Here is a 20,000-nt window from a genome sequence, read left to right as displayed (position 1 = left end):
ATAGAATTTCTTTTTATATATCTTTCAGAAATACGGTTTTCCTCATTTTGTTCCTATGAACTCGTGTCGTTTTCCCAGCTCAAACCAAGAAATCTCCTTTGTCAATTTCTTCTGCTCCCTTTAATGATAGAAAACCTACTGTCAAGTAATTTTTACTCTTCTTTATTTCAATAAAGATAGGTCCACTGCATCTAATCTTTCTTCATATGTACTGTATGTAAGGCTGGGAGCCAATCTGGTAGCTGCTCTCTGTATTCTATTGACCTTGTTTATACCCTTCACCTTGTGCAGGAACCACACCATCACTCCATAATCTAATCTAGGGAGTGTCAGGCATCCTAGAATTTTTTTTTTTTTTTTCAACTCATCGTCCATGCAGTGATAAGAAACTTTGGTGTTATGGTCTGTATGTTTCACTCACGATTACGCCTTTGTGTTGATCAGATGACAAAATACCAATACTCTCACATCATTTTCTTCTCTTCCTTTTGAAATTGACTTTTTTTTTTGGGGGGAGGGGTGTCGGATTTAGTTTTCCGCAACTGACTGCAGGCATATTGTCAAGGACTTTTGATCTTGTAACGTTTTGAAGTCTCCCTCATCTATGGTGTTTTGGTCCTTACATGCGTGTTTGTCTGCCTGCCTCCCTATGTGTGTGTATGTGCCTGTGCTTATGTGTCTGTGTGTGTATGTTTACATGATTGTATTTTCTTAAATGCAAAATACACGGAAAAGACCAGCGCCTGATGGATCCCGTCCTCCTGTCTCCACCAGTTAAATTTCATCTTTATTCATCCCTGTTGGTTGGCTGTATCAATTTTATCCAGATTATTCCACCGACCGAATGATTGTACCATGGCCCCTGGTTGGTCATCCATCCCATACTAAAGGCCTTGTTATCACACTGGGCTATCTTTCCTCCGACTGTTGTAGCCCTCGTCGTCAGAGAGGGATTTTGATGTGCCCAAGGAAAGCAAGTTTCCTCCAGCATAATATAAAATGACATTCCTTGTATTTTTGTTGAGGAAACAAAATAGTTTGCCATATTGGTGATCTGACTGTGGAAAAAGTTCTGGAGGTGGGTGGTACCGCCGATGAATCGGAGGTTGGGGGAAAAATAGCCCGCCAGTCTGATTAACCCTTAAGAGATCTTCTTCGACGTTGTCCACTACTTTAGTAAATCTGAATCATATCACCTCCCTGTTCTTTCTTCCAATGTGCATTTATGTATTATGTGTACTTAATTGTATTTACTTTATTGTAATATATAGGATTTGAACTATGGCCCTGAAAGCCCTGTCTCTACGTATTCATTGAGCAAACTCTAAATTGAGCTGTCTTGTCCGCCTGGGTTTCTTCCCATTTGCTCTACAAATGAACACACATTTGTAAACAACAACTGTATGACTTCACACCCTACAGGCATATTGTCCTCTTTAGTTTTCTTGTTATGTCCCCTTTTGATGTTCTTTTATCTCGGTGCGTGGAGAGTAAATAGCAATCATATGTTCGTATGTGTTTATTTCCATACACGTATGTGCATTTTTTCTTTTTCATGTACGAATCTATGACAGAGGGTAGATTGCCCAGAACGTGGTCAGTGTGGAAAAAGAAAGAAAGAAAGAAAGAGAGGAGAGATGAGGGCATTTTGCACCTCCTCAAGACTCCGAACTGCTCTGAGGAATTCTGTGGACTGCGGCTGCACTTGTCGTCGTCGTCCCAGGGGTGGGTGGGGGGGATTAAGGAAAACTAATTTCTTATATATCTGTTCATTCATCTATTTACTTATTTTTCTATTATACATTTGTTTATCTGTCTATCTGTTTATCTATTTATTTAATCCTTATTCATGTGTTTATTCTTTTATTTTTCTATACATTTATTTATCTATTCATTTGGTTATTAATTCATGTATCAATACATTTATCTATTTGCTTTTCATTTGTTTATTGATCTATTTTGTCTAATGAATAACACAACACAGTGTTTGGTGATTTAACATAGCATGGTGTTGCCTAGACACGCTCATCTGCGACTGAAGACGAGACCGTCCCCGTCGCGTGCTCGAACAGCCAAAGCCGAAGACGACCATACAGTAGAGTAGAGTCACCCTCTGACGCCAGCCAGCCAGCCAACGACGGCGGCGGCGGGTAAAAGTGGAGTCAGCCTCGATCGTGTTTTGGGTAGAAATTAATCTTGACAAACTGTGTGACTCAGATCTGTTAGGGTGCCGTGGAAATACTGACGACATATAGATTGTGGAGTCAGTATCTCTTACGAAACCAGAGAGGAACGGAGAATGTTCACTTCGTGTGTGTGTGTGTGCATGTTTGATTCAACAGGGTCTTCACCATGGTTTTGGATTACGTGTTGGACTCGTGATAGACAGCTACTACCCTCCCGGAAGATAGCTCAGAGCTCATATATGACCGATCTATGGGTAATGCTGTGACCTTACACTCGCACATACACCCAACACCCCGCCCACGAGAGTTGGAGTAACGACTCGCAGCGCAGCGATTCTGAAATTATTTCAGCCCTGGGCGGGACCACCGTACTGGCGGCTGGGAACTCTACCACTGCGCTGTCGAGTAGTGTGTGTGTGTGTATTCACTTGTATTCACTTGGTCTTTGGATCACGTGTTGGACTCGTGATCGACAGCTATTTCCCTCCTGGAAGAGAGCTCAGAGCTCGTAGGTCCGATCTATGGGTAATGCTATGACCTTGCACACACACACACCCCCAACTCCCCGCCCACGAGAGTTGGAGTAACACCCCTCAGCGCTGCGATACTGATATTATTTCAGCCCCGGGCGAGGGTCGAACCCGGACCTCCGTAGTGGCAGGCCAGAGCTCTAACCACAGCGCCATGAGGTGTGTGTGTGTGTGTGTGTGTGTGTGTGTGTGTGTGTGTGTGTGTGTGTGTGTGTGTGTGTGTGTGTGTGTGTGTGTGTGTGTGTGCTTGTGCATGATGACATGCACAGATAAAAGAGAAACGTTTCCTCGTCTTAGGTCTCGTTTTGTCCCTTGGACGAGACCAATGAGGAGGAGCACAACTCGACCAACATGGTCAGGAGGGCGAGGCCCATCCCGAGGCCGAAGAGGATGAGAGAGGACTGCATGTGCTCGAGGGAGAGCACGGGGAGCTCGTCCAGGGCGAGGGACTTGGACGAGGCGCTCCCAGTGACGTCGTGAACCCACTTGTTGTAAATTCCCGCCTCCTGCAGGGACAAGACCCTGTGGCGGCAGAATAACCAGAGCGTTAGTTAACAGTGCTCCAGAGGAAATGTAATATCATTTGGTTTTATTTGCATCTTTTGTTTACCTATTTGAGTGTTTGTTTACTCATTTGTTATCTTCATTTGTGTATCTATTCATCTATCTACTTATTGATCTGTTTATATATCTATATGTATATTCATTTACTTATACTCGTACATTTATTTACTTATTAATTGACTGATTGATATGTTAATTTATTCATTTATATATCTATTTATTCATTTATTTATTCATTCATTTATTTAATTGTTCAACCATCGGTATACTTTGGCACTGCAACATTAAGGTAACCCACTGTCTTGCTAAAAAAAAAAAAAGAAAAAAAAAAAAATGCATCTGTGTATATCTTGTGCGGGTGACAGTGCCCGAGCTACAGTGCTATAGATGTGGAGGATATGGCCACTGGTGTTTGTCGCTTGCCCCCGCCACTCTTTGAACACGGGGTAACACTGATATTTATCGGCTGAAAGAAACCTGCACAGCGAAGCTATAGCGATAATCCCATACCACACTCCTGGTCATATGGCCATTTCCCGAAGGTTGAGTGTGGTTTGAATTTTCCGCCAAAATCATCGGAAATTTAAAATTCCCGGCTCTGTGCAGGCATGAGCATTGTCGACCCCACCTCCCCCTCCCTATTCCCTCCCTTCTTACCCGGCTAGCTCGAGCCGGACGTCGCGTCACTTAGCATCGCGGAACCAGACGAGTCGGTCACTCCACAACCCACCTTCTTTTCATGCCGGTAAGTCTGGTTCCTGCTCGTGCTCGTGTGTTCTCGTAGGGAGCCCTACCTGTTCTCCTGCAGTTTTTCCCCTTCGGTGTTGTGTCCAGACACCTTTGGGACACCCCTTCTATGATTATCATTATTCTATTTTCAGACCAAACGCTTGTGTGTGGAATCCGGCTGCACAGCCAGGATCTCGTCAGACGGCCACCACGACCTCTGCTCCCGCCATGCCCCTTGTTTCTCACAAGCTGGCTTTAACCCCCTAGCCTGCGTTGTGTGCAAAGCGCGGGTTGAGGAGATTCGTGCTGCTCCTCCCAAAACCCGTTCCAAGCTAGCCGCCCTCGAACTTCTTCGGGAGGCATGGCGCAGAGCTCGGAAATTGAAATCCGCTGACGACCCCCCCCCTGGTGTGGGCGGATCCGGCGTTAGGCGTGGAATTGGGCCTCGTTCGCCCTCGCCATCCGTCTCCCTATGTCTCCGAGACTTCCGTTGGTGGACAACCTGGGCCTCTCGGAGTACAAGGGGACGAGTCTGATGTTACGGAGTATGGTGTCCCCGAGCGTCCTCAGGCCTCTCGGCAGCCCCATACATCCGACCATCAAGGGTCCTTAAAACCCTTACGGCTTGCTTTGTCAAGCACCCCCACGAACTCGTCTTCCTCCCTAGTTCACTCACGTGAACCCGGCAGGAAATCTCGCTCGAAAAAGAGGTCTGCCTCACCGAGGTCCAGGACGCTCAGCTTGTCCCCACCCTCCACAGCCTCTCCCCCCAACTCACCCTCCCTTCCTCGCTCTCCTTTTCCTCGCCGTAAATCCCACAAGGGCAGGGAGCCGGGGGACGAAACGAGGGGAGAGGGAACTCTGGCTGCCCAAGTGGCTGCCCTCCTTCCGTCCCTGATAGGCCCCGTCCTTGAATCGGCCCTATCACATTATCCGGCCTTTCAGACCGCGCAAATCATAACGCACCCCTCTCCAGAGCAACCTCCTATTGAACCTACGGCTCTAGCCCCCCCTCCCACTCTCCCTCCTGGTCCTTCCCTCCGCCCCTCCGTGCCGGCGACAGGTATAGGACTAGAAGGCCCCTCTCAGGAGGAACCCCCCAATCAGACGTCCGTCGGGTTGGACGGGGTGGAGGACCACTACAGTTCTTCTTTACCTTATCCTCCTACCATGACGGACTCTTGAGTTCACCCCTTCTCATGGTGTGACCTTCCCCGGTCCTGGGAGTACTCGTTTGGAGAAGATCATAAGCTAGTGGCCTGGTCTCCCGACTACTCGCTACTGGAGGGCTGGAGGAGGAGAGATGACGTTATCCTAAAGTGGGCCAACGACGCGGAGGGGGCTAAGGTTCTATATAAGATTCGACCCCTCTCCGCCCCGGCCTCCACGCCCTCCAGGATTTCCACCTCTAACACTCTGGACGCATTAGGTGCTCTCCTGGAGAACCCTCGTTTAAACCCTGATGGGCATATGTTTGTCGACAGGTCGGGGGACTCACCGGCGGTAGCACTCTCCCCAAACGCCTGGTTCCCGCAGGAGAAAGGGGAGAAAGCCTTAGACATCCCTGCTCTCGAGCGGGCCCAAGACCAACCCAAGACGGTTCCTCCTCGACGGCATATCCCTTCATCATTCCCCGTCGTCCTGCCACCACCCTTCGCGCCGGAGGGCCTGCGCGATTGCTTGTGGCACTCGGGCAGGGACCCCGCCCTCCCCCAGCAACTTAGTGAACCGGAGGCTAAGTTGCTGACGACGGAGGCCTCGACCAGACAAGACCTTGCCTCTACCATCTCGACCGTCACGGCAATGGCGATGATGAGGAACTGGCTGACGACGCTCGCCACGAGCTTTGAGGACTTCCCGCGGGAAGAATTGAGGTGAGTGGGATATTTCAATCTATAGAGGGTCCAGACCTGTCCTGGCGAGAGACGCTCGGGTAGCGTCTTCACCCAGGACGGAGCCTCTTGACTAGCGCCCGAGGACAAGGTCGTTCGGAAACGACCTCGGCTTCGCATATGTTATACGTTCTACAATTGAGCGATGTGACTTTATTACACCCTCCGGGGATCGGGATCCTTCTCGCCCTACTAATTTGATTCGCGTGTTTTCTGTATGCAGAGACACCCTGGCGGCACTCTCTACCGTGGCAGAGGGTACAGCCAACATGGCGTCATCAGCCCTACCCCCAGCAGCGAGGGCCCTCAACGCGGCTCGTCTGGCAGCTCGTCAGTCTGCAGCGCGGTCGGCCCCGGAGATAGCTCGCCGGGGCGTGGTGAGAGCAGCTCCCCTTTCCCGTGGTCTGTTCGACCAGGAAGCGACAGACCGCGTCTTCGCTACGGTCCCGACCGTCATCCAGATCCAACAACCCTCCCAACCGGAGATTCCAGGACTTCCTTCGGAGACACGCGATAGTGACCATCTCCGCTAGCACAGTTCTGGACTTCCTGTCTTGGCTAGCTGACACCACCAACAGGGCACCGGAAGGCCGACCCGGGCCATGCCCCCCACGCCCACAACATCAGAGGCCTCGCGGCATCGCTGGCGTTTCTCCGCACCCACTCTGTGGAACGGGTGCAGGACCTCGGGGGCTGGGCATCAGCAACTTCCTTCAGGACACGGTATCTCTACCACTCGATCACCCCTGTCCCATGTGTCGCCATGGGAACGGCTCCACCCCTCTTCGCAAAAGAAGGGGGGGCAAAGGGCGACCGAGGGGTAGGGGAAGGCCCAGGAACCGCTGAGCAAGATACAATATTCTACATAGAATTTATGCACTATGTGAATTGTACAATATTATTTTTATAAAAAATAAATAAATAAATGAATATATATATATATTGATATTGATATCGATATAAGTAAAAAAAAAAAAAAAAAACAGGTCGAAATGGACATGACTTTTCCTATTCAACTTGAGCTAATCTACAGTCATGATGGTCGAGAATTTTACCATGTTGAAATTAATTTCGACGCTCACCGTGACTCAGGTGGAAATGGACATGACTTTTCCTATTCAACTTGAGCTAATCTACAGTCATGATGGTCGAGAATTTTACCATGTTAAAATTGATTTCGACGCTCACTGTGACTTAGGTCGAAATGACCATGACTTTTCCTATTCAACTTAAGCTAATCTGTAGTCATGATGGTCAAGAATTTTACCATGTTAAACTAATTCAACGCCCACTGTGACTCGGGTCAACATGAACATGACTTTTCCTATTCAACTTAATTTAATCTACAGTCATGATGGTCGAGAATTTTACCATGTTAAAATTAATTTCGACGCTCACTGTGACTTAGGTCGAAATGACCATGACTTTTCCTATTCAACTTAAGCTAATCTGTAGTCATGATGGTCAAGAATTTTACCATGTTAAACTAATTCAACGCCCACTGTGACTCAGGTCGACATGAACATGACTTTTTCTATTCAACTTAATTTAATCTACAGTCATGATGGTCGAGAATTTTACCATGTTAAAATTAATTTCGACGCTCACTGTGACTTAGGTCGAAATGACCATGACTTTTCCTATTCAACTTAAGCTAATCTGTAGTCATGATGGTCAAGAATTTTACCATGTTAAACTAATTCAACGCCCACTGTGACTCAGGTCAACATGAACATGACTTTTCCTATTCAACTTAATTTAATCTACAGTCATGATGGTCGAGAATTTTACCATGTTAAAATTAATTTCGACGCTCACTGTGACTTAGGTCGAAATGAACATGACTTTTCCTATTCAACTTAATTTAATCTACAGTCATGATGGTCCAGAATTTTACCATGTCAAAATTTATTTCAACGCTCACTGTGACTCAGTGATGTCACGGTATGATGACGTCATTGTGATAAATTGACGTCACCATGTAGTCCTATGACGTCAATTTGTGTCCCTGTGACGTCACGAGACGATCCTATGGCGCCATGATCAATCCGGTGACGTCACAGTACAATCACATGATGTCACTAGGTATTAAACATATAGAAGTCCGCTTGTGGGTGACGAGACGTCACAAATTGCCATAGCACACTATTGGATGAAGACGCTCGCCACGGGCTTCGAGAACTTCCCGCGGGAAGACTTGGGGTGAGTTGGATACATACCGAGGGTCCAGGCCCGTCTTCATGGGAGACGCTCAGGGAACGTCTTCACCCAGGACGAAGCCTCTTGACTAACGCCCACGGACGAGGTCGCTCGGAAACGAACTTGGCCTCGCATACTCCCTTTCGGTTTCTCGCTTACCCCGAGGATCTTCACGAAACTAGTGAGAGTGGTAGGCGTACGTTGGACGGAAGCAAGCGTCTCCACACTCATGTTCCTAGACGGCTAGTGGATGCATTTGCCCACCGGGGAGGGTGCATCGGCCGACATCTCAATGGCTCTGAGTGTGTTGGCGGACGTGGAGTTCGGGGTGGACTGGGACGGGTCTGCCCTTGCTCCCACACAGACTTTATTGGCTCGGGATTGAGTGGGACACAGTCAGCGTCCTTCGGGTGCTCCCCTGCGCCAAAAGAGCGTGCTTCTCTCACACGTCCTCCCTCCTTCGGTGGCGGGGGGGGGGGGCCTCAACTTCGCGACCCCGGCCCTTCCACTGAGCCGCTTGGGGCGCCGACGGCTGGTACGGGAGGTCGACAGGAGCATACTGCTTCTCCCGCGTGACCTGCCCGGGCCGATACCCTCAGCACTCCACAGGTTGTTGCGTCCCTGGCTTCGGTCGGGGGCCCTACGCCGGTCGCTGGAGTTTCTCCGCACCCACTCTGTGGAGCGGGTGCGGGACCTAGGGACTGGACATCGACGACTCCCTTGGGGACACGGTGTCTCTACCACTCAGTCGCCCCTGTCCCATGTGTCGCCATGGAAACGGCTCCACCCCTCTCATCTCAAAAAAGTGGAGGGGGCAAAGGGCGACCGAGGAGTGGGGAGGGGCCAGGAACCGTTGAACAGGATACAAATTTCGTATAATTTACGCATTGTGTGAACAGTGCAATGTTGTGCATGTCACATTCTTCGGCGTGGGTACTTGACGTTTCTGTCTCCCCTCTACTGAGTGATAAAATGAATAAGTCTCCCATAGGAAAGACACACGTAATAACGGTTTGATTCAGGCTTCACCTCTCCTCCCACCTGTCCTCGTCTCATGCATAGCTTCGCTGTGCAGGTTTCTTTCAGCCGATAATATTTCTTTGTCGCGGCTCGTGCCGCTTAAATTCTTCTTATCGGCTTAAGAAACCTGCACAGATTTAGGGTCCCTCCCTCCTCCCACAGGCGAAGCCTTCATTTCTCATTGAAGTGACGCGACGTCCGGCTCGAGCTAGCCGGGTAAGAAGGGAGGGAATAGGGAGGGGGAGGTGGGGTCGACAATGCTCATGCCTGCACAGAGCCGGGAATTTTAAATTTCCGATGATTTTGGCGGAAAATTCAAACCACACTCAACCTTCGGGAAATGGCCATATGACCAGGAGTGTGGTATGGGATTATCGCTATAGCTTCGCTGTGCAGGTTTCTTAAGCCGATAAGAAGAATTTAAGCGGCACGAGCCGCGACAAAGAAATATTTTATCCATATTTAGGCGTCTCAGGAGGTGCCACTCCTCGCCCCGCCCTTGTCGAATGCAAGCACTACTCGGAGGGTTACACTAGGAATTCGAAAGACAAGGACAAGGGCGAGGGTTTGGGGAAACCTGAAGACAGGCTTCATGTCTTCGAGAAAACTCTTGGTGGGGCCAAAATAAGGATGAAAGGTCACATGATTGGGAACCAAAAAGGCCAAGAGAGGGTGTGGGGGAACTAAATCTCAAGGTGGGGGGGGGAGTCAAACATGACTTGGGTGTGGGAATGGGGGGAGGGCTAAAAAACCCTCACTTCGTTGGATAGTTAGGCCAGAGCCGCTCCCGCCCCTCATGGCGAAAAACAACTATGATATGCAACTATCCGGTTTCTTAGTAGGTATCCGCGAAATGCTTCTCACGCTGGTGTACCAGCAAAGATAAGTGAGGCAAAATGACATAGGTAGGTGTCTGTCTCCCCATTTTCACCCATGCCTTATGTTCTTGCTGTTTTCCGAGTAGAATATTTTCCGAATTATGCTGGGTCATATCATTGACGTCATGTACGGGAACGGCCAATCATGCGGCATATTTCCGACCCATGTTATGCCATAGCCTAAATATAAACGACGAATCACGTAACAGGTAGCTCCCTTTATTTTAAAAATATTCAAAATTTGGAACGCGAATAGAACGCCTCTTGAAAACCCGCTCCAGTACTACAAAGTACTTCAGCCATACGGAAATTGGATGGAATTGGCAATTTCATGTTCCGAATATTGGAGAATCCAAATATTAGAAATTCCCAATAATGGGAACTACATCTGTGTTAACTTACGTGCGGCTGAAGGCTTCACGGAGTGGGTTGCCCTTACTGCAAGGTATCCCGAACGGTTGCAAATAGAAAGCCTCGTTTGCCAGGTAGAACTTAGACGCTCCAATCTAGGAGGAACAGGAGCATAGCATTCGTGTTAGATATACCAAAAATGAATACATTCATACATTCAGGCTAGTGACAGACGATTCTATTCAGTGGCAAGGGCGTCTTTAATTAAACGGGATCTCGACCATTTACGTTACTCTGCTTCAATGTGGGGGGTCGACTGCCCTGAGCCGCCGAATAGAACGGCCTACCTGGCCTTCGTCAAATCCAAGTCGAGGCTGTGCGGCCCGGCGCGGCGTGGCGGCGACGAAAAGATCAGATCTGCGCTGAACAGGGTTTGGTTTGTGCTACTTTTCTATCAGTCACTAGACAATTTTATTCAGTTATGAATGTATCCGCTGCTCAACAAAGAGGTTCATCCCTTAAGCCTCGTTTATACGGGGCAAGTTGAGAGGCAAGTCAAGTGTGGAAGTTACTTGGTACGAGTTACTTGCCGCGTGTAAACATCAATAGCAAACCGTAAAGTTGACGTCACAGTTACCACGCTCCCTATCGGTAGTTGAGCAAACTAACCAATGCGCGGACAAGCTCAATGCGTTTAAGTTATATGAAAAGAGTAAACAATGGCGACATGCGACCCATTTCGAAAGGTTTTACTGCTAGAGGACGAAGTTCCTTTGGACCAAAATCGACATTCAACATATTGGCAGCTATTCCAACATTTAATTGAAACATGGGTTGGGGTATCTAGGAATAAAAAACCGTGGAAATCAAAGTCGAACTTGTGGAAATGTAGTCCATTTTCGACGGCATCATGTGGCCGGTCTGGTCTTTTTGTCTCTAGTATGTCTGTCTAGGCTTTATCTAAAATTATTTTCTCCATTTATCGCGTTGCCTAGTCATTGCGATGTCTTATGGCTTTCAAGGTCGTACTTTACCAGTGTTTATTTGAATTAGAATTGCTGCATGCCGCAGTCCACGGGGTCCTACTGATTGGGTACGTTAGGCCAGGGGAGTCCTTCATTGCCGTTGGGGGATTTTAGACTTGTTTCAAAATAAGTAGGGTCCTACATGTATGTATGTGTATGTATTGACCTCCTAGACCTAGTTTGTCAGTAAATCATTTATTTGTTCATTTTTGCTCTTTTAATATTTCGGTGCTCACACACCATTGGCTATAACAGTCGACAATGGTAAATGGTGCGCAAACAAGGTCAACAACTACCTGTAGAGGAGAGGTCCGTCAGCCTAATATTAATAGTGAATATTATCATTAGGCGACTGAGGTACCAATATCATATAAACCTAAGCCTCAGAGAGGCTCTGCAGTTGACAACGAATGAATAAACCATATTTGAATTGGACAACATTGTCCTGCTTCAGTGTTTGGTGAATCAACTTGCTTTGGGCTGCTGGAGAGGGCAGGGACTGTATGTAGGTGGTCATCAGTAGGCTCAGATTCACCTAACGGAAAATTGTGCTGCCTATGTGTCTTTTTACACGCTCGAACTCATTGCTGATATTTTCCAAAGGCCAAATGCGGTTTAGGGAAAACGGATCCAAGTAGATAGATGCTTTCATATGCTGCCTGTCCTCATAGCATAAATTATTACGACATAATCCATAGCAGCAGTGTTTAGTGGATGGCAATTTGAAAAGTTAAATCAAGTCGGATCCCCTCAAAATAGTTGATAAATGTGTTGACATCTTTTCACAAGAAAACGACGAGTGTAGCGAGGCGTACAGATTCGTCTGTCCGCGCGTAGGATTTCTCCGCGCTATGTGACGTCATGACAATGTTTGTTTCTATTTCTAGGAATTGTACGGCTATTTTCTTTGTCAAGCAGATGTTTACACTCGGCTACTAACTTGTAGCAAATAACTAGCACACTTGACTTGCCTCTCAACTTGCCCCTTGTAAACAAGGCTTCATGTACACTTTATTTATTTTTTATTTTTTTGCCAGGCAGGCGATTTCATTGAGGTGTAAGGTCTCATTACCTTCGAAATGATCGCTCTGAGGACGAGCTTGCTCGTGATGAGGTTGTAGTTCTCCTCGAGGACCTTCTCGACGCCTCTCATGCGGCTCCCAGGGTAGTAGGAGGGGTCGAAGTTCCTCCACAGGTCGGCGTAGATTCCGCTCTCTGCGAACTGTGAGGACGACGTTCCATGTCAGAAGTCATTTTTTTATATATTTTCTTTTTATTAATCTTTCTTACCTCTCTCCTTTGATATTTCTTTCTGTCTCGCTCCCTACCTACCTACCCTTCTCTCCTTCTCTGTATGAATACGAGTATATTCGTACAGTACTTGCCTAACTGCTTATCTACTTGTATGTATGTATATATATATACATATATATATATATATATATATATATACATACATATATATATATATATATATATATATACATACATATATATATGTATGTATGTGTGTGTACATACATACATACATACATATATATATATATATATATATATATATATATATATATATATATATATATATATATATATATAAAATCAGCCATCCTGAGTCCACTGCTGAAGAAAGGCCTCCTTTATAGCATTCCATGATTCACACGACCGCGCCAACCTCTGCCACATCACTCCTGCAAACTTCTCAATCTCGTCTCTCCACCTGCTGTCTGATCTCCCTCTTCCACACCTCCCATCTCGCGGCGTCCACTCAGTAACACACTTGCTCCATCGCTCATCAGTCGTTCGCACTAACTCGCCTGCCCAATTCCACTTCCTGTCTTTTACCGCCTCCACAATATCTTTCAATCTAGTCTGCTCTCTCACCCAACTTGCTCTCTTTAGGTCTCTCAGCGTTATTCCTATCAGTGATCTCTCCATTCTCCTCTGTGCAGTCCTTAGTTTTGTCTCCATCGCATTCGTCAAATTCCAAGCCTCACACCCGTAGATTATTCCTGCCAGAATGCATTGATTGTAAACTTTACGTGTCAAAGATAAAGGTAGAGAGCCTCTCAGGGTTTTATTATACTTACCAAATACTTTCCAACCCATTGTAATACGTCTTTATATTTCATTATCATGATCTTTGGTTACTTTTACCATCTGGCCGTTGCTTTCACCATCTGGCCATTGCTAACCATCTTGCTCTCATCTCCTAATATGAAGTCTACTTCGTTCTTTGTCGTTCCATTTGGACTTCTCCAGGTCCATTTACGATCTACACGCTTTTGGAAGAAAGTGTTCATTATCCTCATGTTGTAGTTCTCTGCAAAATTGACTAACATTTTGCCTGTCATTTCTTTCACCAACTCCAAACTTCCCAATGCACGACTCATCTCCCATCTTTTTTCCCCACTTTAGCATTAAAGTCGCCTATTATTAATGTGTACTTACTTTTTTCTTGATCCATTACCTTACTTAAATCATCATAGAAGGACTCAATTTCATTGTCTGAACTCTGTGAAGCTGGTGCATAAACCTGAACTATTCTAGAGTGAACCTTTTACACAGCCTAATCACAATCCAAGCTACCCTGTCTGGTAAACTACTGAATTTGACTACGTTACTAGCAACCTCTCTGTTTGTCAAGAATCCTACTCCACTACATATTTCTTTTTTCTTACCACTATAGGAAAACCTCAAGGGAGGAACCTGTTTCGAGAAAATTGCACACACACACACACACACACACACACACACACACACACACACACACACACACACACACACACACACACACACACACACACACACACACACACACACACACACACACACACACACATTGTATACATGTGTGTGTGTGTGTGTGTGTGCGTGTGTGTGTGCGCGCGCGCGCAATTTTCTCGAAACAGGTTCCTCCCTTGAGGTTCTCCTTCCTCACCCTGAAGATGTACTCCTGCGAGGTGTCCTTGCCGAAACCGAACCCGGCGCCGCGCTTCTCGACGGCCTCGAGCAGGTCGTAGAGGCTGTCGATGGGGTCCTCGAAGGAGGGCCTCGTCAGGAAGGAGGTCAAGACCCCAGCGTAAACAACTGCAAAGGGGGATACAAACAATGTTCTCCTGCGGTGCTGCGCGAGGTACTTTATCACCTTTGCCTTCAGCTTAACAAAATCGCCTGGCGCGGCAGAGGGAAACAAGAAGAAGAAGAAAAAAGGTTCTTCGTACCGTAGACGTTGAGGCAGAAGAAGTACCATGCCATGGCGACGATGCGGGGCGCCACCTCCCGGGGCCGGGTCAGGTCGTCCTGGAACACCACCGACCTGAACATGTTGAAGGTGAAGTACTGCACCGAGTCGATCGACCACACCGCTGCAGGGAGGGGAAAAGAAAGACCCTCTACTGAATAAAATCGCCTGATGTCGTCTGCTGGGGAAAGTGAATCCACGCGATCCCACACTTGATTTTTTCTCTTCGATTTTTGTTACATCTTTTATTTATATTTTCATTGCTGTACTTGTCAACATTATGATTTTTCTTTGAGTTCGGTCCTATCATGCAAATGCAATCTACACATAATAATGATTGCTATTTTTTATTATAGTTATTCATGGCGATGATATTAATGATCACAAAGGATTACAAAGGATTAAAAAGGCGGACATTGCCGACAGGAGACCTTTTGATCCATATCTAGGTCGGATGCAAAAAAAAAAAAAAAAAAAAAATCATATTAATAATAAATTAAAACTATAATAATGTAAAAATAACAAATAAAATACATAAATAAATGCATAGGTATAGTTGAATAACAAACAAAAAGGTAAATAGTAAATGATTATAAATTGACATATAACTAATAATAAATGAAAATCAGACAGACAAATTATAACAAAACAAAAACAAATAATATAACATAAATTATAATCATTACAGCATCTTACTTAGGTATTTATCTAAATGATTCTTAAAGCTTCGAACTGAACTACATTGCACTACCTGTGCAGGAAGTTTATTCCATTCATTAACTACACGGTTGGCAAAGTTGTTTCTACCTACTTCCAAATTGAATCTATTTCCGGACAGTTTGAGACCATTGTTTCTTGTCTGATTCTCATTCAATGTGAAAATTTTGTCACTTTTGATGTCAATTCCCTTTAAAATCTTAAAGACCTGTATCAAGTCACCTCTGAGTCTACGCTTTTTTAGGGAAAACAGATTCATGTGCTTAAGTCGATTTTCGTATGATTTATTTTTGATATTTGGAATCAGTTTTGTGGCTCGCCGTTGTACTTTTTCCAGTCTGTCAATGTCTTTAATGAGATTCGGTGACCATATGGAAACAGCATATTCCAAATGTGGACGAACTAACGATCTATATAGCTTGTTAATGAGTGATGGACTTTTGAAATCAAAAGATCGCGCAATCAATCCCAGAATCTTATTTGCTTTCTCAGAGGCTGAAATACACTGCTTGGATGATTTGAGGTCGTTACTGATAATTACGCCGAGATCTTTTTCACTATCCACTTTTGTTAACGAATTTCCAAATAACTTGTAATCGTACTTACTGTTATTTTTACCTATGTGCATTACCTTGCATTTACTTGTGTTAAATTTCATTAGCCACTTTTCAGACCATTGCTGTAATTGATCTAAATCTTCTTGAATATCTAATTGGTTTGAGTGATCATTTGCCACTCCGCACAGTTTTGTATCATCAGCAAATTTGGAAACAGTAGATTTTAGTCCATTGTCTATATCATTTATATATACTATGAATAGAAGTGGCCCAAGAACGGAACCCTGAGGAACTCCACTTGCAACATTTTTCCATCCAGAAGTTTGTCCATTTAAAACAACTCTCTGTTTTCGACCTTTCAACCAATTACTAGTCCAACCTAATAGGCTACCACTTATTCCATGCAAAGCTAATTTAGTAAGTAGTCTTTCGTGTGGGACGGTATCAAAAGCTTATGCCAGTTATGACATCAGCATAATAATACTAATAATGATAATGATAATAATAATAATGGTAATAATAACAATAATAATAATGTGTATACATTGTGACGAATGTGGATAGGAGGTAAGGGAACACGGGCTGAGGGAAATACTTTTAGGCTGATGTCACACGGGCGGTCTACCCGCCTGACCGCGGGGGGTGAGACGCATTTCCCCACTTGAAACCGCCGCGGCCAGCCCGCCTGGCTATGTCAGACGAGAGGTTTACATAGTGTTTTACATAGGAATCAATATAAAGCGGTTCCGCGGCGGCTGACCCGCTTTGCACCCGCGGCGGCCAACCCGCTCGTCTGTCGGGGGCGTTATTCCTGACTAGTTTCACCTGAGTGGCTTCTTCAGAAGAAGCCACTCAGGCGAAACTAGTCAGGAATAAAAGTATTTCCCTCAGCCCGTGTTCCCTTACCTCCTATCCACAATAATATTAATAATAATAGTAATAATGATGATAATAATAATAGTAATAATAATAATAATAATAATAGTAATAACAATAATAATGATAATAATAGTAATAATGATGATAATAATATCAATACTAATAACAATAACATAAATAATAACTATAGCAAAAATGATAATAGCATAATAACATAAGTATTAGTAATACCAATAATGGTTATAGTTACAACACTAACGATAAAATAGATCTCACTTCATCCTTATCAAGTTAGTACAGGAAGGGGCATTCCCTTCCTTCCGACCCCCCTTGTTCGTCTACAGAAGACATCGGGAGGCTCACCCTCTTTCCTGCCGCCCCTCGGGGCGTAGTCACCTCCGCGGCCGCCGCGGTTCGAGTCCCGGGCGACGCCGTTGGAGGCCAGCGTGACGAGCAGGGCCACCACCCCGGCCAGCGCCACGGCCACCACTAGGCCTGTCCACACCTGACAACGGAGATCATCGTCATCATTCTCATTTACTCATTTAGCTCTACTTGTGTGTCTATTTGTTTGTTTATTTTTGTCTCACCACTTTTGTTTGCTTTGCTATGGAATTAATTGCTCTACTTTAGTTGGATTTTATATATATATATATATATATATATATATATATATATATATATATATATATATATATATATATATATATATATATGTATATATATATTCACGCATTTACCAAGAAGGGAACAAGGAAGAATAGTGCACAATAATTTCAGTAAGAAACAAAAAAAAAATTGGTGAAGCTGTATGCATAGCCACCAAGAATTGCGCAAAAATAGAATAGGTGACATTAAGTTGTCAAAGTCAGCAGCATTACAGGCAGCAAGGGAATGAAAGAATTTGGGACACTAAGGTCGCCACGAGCAGCCCACGGTGTTCCCGTCTCTGACCAGCCCGCAGGGATTTCGAGCCTCCTCGAATCCTTGTGCCGTTTCATTCCCCACATATTTTTGTATTTCTTGTAGTGTAAAAAATCTTTCTGAAGAAGCCCCACATTTCGAAACTAGTAAAAAAAAAAAAAGCTCTTGTTCTACTCGTGTGTTTTTCCTCTACTCCTCCTCTCACAACCTGTCAGGATGTCTTCATGTGCACACACAAAACACAAACTCACCGGATTGTTGGTGCAGGTTAGCGTCGAGGGCTTGCAACAACGGACACCCGATATCGAGCCTACCCAGGAATTGAAATTTTCATTAATAAAGAACTTTTACTGTGACCCTAGCAAGGTGATGGTGTGTATTTGTGTGGGTGTGTGGTGGTGCGTGTAATGCCATAGTATTACTCAGAGATCGAGAGGGTATTGGTTGCCTGTGCCAAAGGCAGCACACATGATCCAAGACCTTAGTTTGAAGCTGAACTTACGAAGTTGGTGAAGGGGCGCAGGAGGGCAAGACTCCGGCTGACCTGTGCGGGCGCCTTCGACAGGATGGTCGTGACGTCGAGCAGGTACGGCGAGGTGAAGTCGACCACCGTCTCCCGTTTGTCCGTGATGGTGATCTGGAGGAGGAGGAGGAAGAAGCCCTACAGTCTTTCGTAGAATCACGAACCGCCAAGTCGTCAAGGTCCCCCTCTACCCTGCCGGAGGACTTGTCGAAGTTTCTGCCGGGAAATGTCTAATTTTTTCTTTTTCTTTTTTTAGAAATTTTAGTTCTCGTCAGGCGATTTTTTATTCAGTCCTGTTGAAGACTTGATTAGGCCTCACCCGACGATTTCCTTCAGCCCTCTCGAGATGGACTCTTCCCGTTTGAAACTTGATGGGCTTTGCCAATTATTTTAGTTATGTAAATATACACATTTGTGTATTACAAAGATAAAACAAAATTTTTACTTTCTCTTATTTATTTTTTATTTACTGTTATTATTTTCCATACCGTAGTCATCGACATTTTTTTAAACTTCCTGGCCATATGGTTAACGTACAATTCGATAGGACAAATTTCCGACGTCGCCCATTTTTTTTTTTTTTTTCTTTATCAACGTTAGAAATGTATGATCTGGTGGACACCCATACAGAAAAACACACTGAAATTTGTGGAGATTTGCAGGTATATGAGTCATCGTAAACTCCACCCTCTCTGGACGACAAGTCTGTACAGAACTTGAGCTGCATATCGTAATACACAAACAAAAGAAGAAGAGCGTGAAGAAACCAGCACTTGACGCGAGTGGGTGGCCTGGCGTCCAGAAAGTCAGCGAGAAACTCAGGAACTGTGCGCGCGCAGACCACCACGCACTTGGCTGACTACACAGTTGGCTTCTGCGGTTCATCTACTCGTGCAATTTGGTACAGTACACATGGCACCAGCGCGTGGGATTACACTTGTGCATACATACAACAGGACCCGTCCAGGGAACATGTCAACGCTGATGCCACATGGGCAATATCTCGCGATTCGGTGGATCACACAGAAATCTTGCCCTAGCCGACAAAAACAAAAGTAGTATAATTTTGACTTTAAATAATATCAAAGGGATTCTTTTTCATTTGTAACCAAACCCTGCCATCAAAGCAACAACTAATAACGTATACTTTCTCTGAACACAGATTTCTGCCTAGAGACTGAGTTCCTCAGCTATACAGTACATGGCGAAGGAAGGTGTCCCCGGGGAGGAGGAGGAGGAGGAGGAAGAGGAGGAGGAGTTCTGCAGACACCTTGGACGGACTCGGAGGGGAACAACTTACCAGGGAGACGGCGGCGTCGGCCTCGTGGCGGTAGACCATGCCGATCATACCGGTGACCTCGCCGTTCTCCTGAGGTCCTCCCCAGTTGCCGTCGTCGGGCAAGCGGACCGTGTACCTGCATGTGGAGGACGGCCTTGGCTGTTATAATTAATCGGCGCTTATATCCACGAGGATGACATCGTGCCGAAAAGGCGGAGTTATAAAAAGAGAGGTTTATGGGGGGCAGCAAAGAGTAGGGATGGCTGAAGTTGAAAGTGATATATATATATATATATATATATATATATATATATATATATATATATATGTGTGTGTGTGTGTGTGTGTATGTATATATATATATATATACATATATATATATATATACATACACACATACACACACTCAGACAGACACACAAACACACACACGCGCAGACGAACAAGTTAGATGAGAAAGTGGTGTGTGCAAAAACAATACATGAATTTAAAAATAGTTTAGATAA

The 20,000-nt window shown here is 45.3% G+C and overlaps 3 protein-coding genes across 3 annotated transcripts in view; 2 read left to right on the top strand and 1 right to left on the bottom strand.

The window, feature by feature from the left end:
- Positions 1 to 1,777: 1,777 nt before the first annotated feature.
- The window catches only part of LOC143028968 (putative glutamate receptor), a 27,026-nt gene continuing 8,803 nt past the window's right edge, over positions 1,778 to 20,000 (bottom strand). The window contains exons 2-9 of the mRNA XM_076191318.1: positions 19,516 to 19,630; positions 18,195 to 18,329; positions 17,132 to 17,273; positions 14,596 to 14,739; positions 14,313 to 14,461; positions 12,447 to 12,596; positions 10,401 to 10,504; positions 1,778 to 3,238 (exon numbers count right to left, since the gene is read on the bottom strand). Of these exons, the coding sequence (XP_076047433.1) occupies positions 3,010 to 3,238; positions 10,401 to 10,504; positions 12,447 to 12,596; positions 14,313 to 14,461; positions 14,596 to 14,739; positions 17,132 to 17,273; positions 18,195 to 18,329; positions 19,516 to 19,630 (1,168 nt within the window). The 3' untranslated portion in view covers positions 1,778 to 3,009. The remainder of the gene's footprint in view (positions 3,239 to 10,400; positions 10,505 to 12,446; positions 12,597 to 14,312; positions 14,462 to 14,595; positions 14,740 to 17,131; positions 17,274 to 18,194; positions 18,330 to 19,515; positions 19,631 to 20,000) is intronic.
- LOC143029031 (uncharacterized) lies at positions 3,983 to 5,004 on the top strand. The gene is made up of 2 exons (XM_076191371.1): positions 3,983 to 4,025; positions 4,162 to 5,004. Exons 1-2 carry the CDS (start codon positions 4,020 to 4,022, stop codon positions 4,543 to 4,545), a joined length of 390 nt encoding a protein of 129 aa, XP_076047486.1. The 5' UTR covers positions 3,983 to 4,019; the 3' UTR covers positions 4,546 to 5,004.
- Positions 5,245 to 6,739, top strand: LOC143029030 (uncharacterized). Its single transcript, XM_076191369.1, has 2 exons — positions 5,245 to 5,883; positions 6,125 to 6,739. The coding sequence occupies exons 1-2, from the start codon at positions 5,480 to 5,482 to the stop codon at positions 6,432 to 6,434; spliced, it is 714 nt and encodes a 237-aa protein (XP_076047484.1). The 5' UTR covers positions 5,245 to 5,479; the 3' UTR covers positions 6,435 to 6,739.

Source organism: Oratosquilla oratoria, chromosome 10, assembly GCF_046742065.1.
Source record: "Oratosquilla oratoria isolate Oo_2021 chromosome 10, ASM4674206v1, whole genome shotgun sequence".
Classification (NCBI taxonomy): Eukaryota; Metazoa; Arthropoda; class Malacostraca; order Stomatopoda; family Squillidae; genus Oratosquilla; species Oratosquilla oratoria.
Note: the sequence above shows the minus strand (reverse complement) of the source record. Positions and strands in the feature narration are given on the sequence as shown.

Bases quoted from the DNA above. Each gene is read 5' to 3' on its own strand.
- LOC143029030 (XM_076191369.1), top strand. From the start codon at position 5,480: ATGTTTGTCGACAGGTCGGGGGACTCACCGGCGGTAGCACTCTCCCCA. The intron at 5,884-6,124 runs GTGAGTGGGATA...TTCTGTATGCAG, and splicing joins TTCCCGCGGGAAGAATTGAG to AGACACCCTGGCGGCACTCT.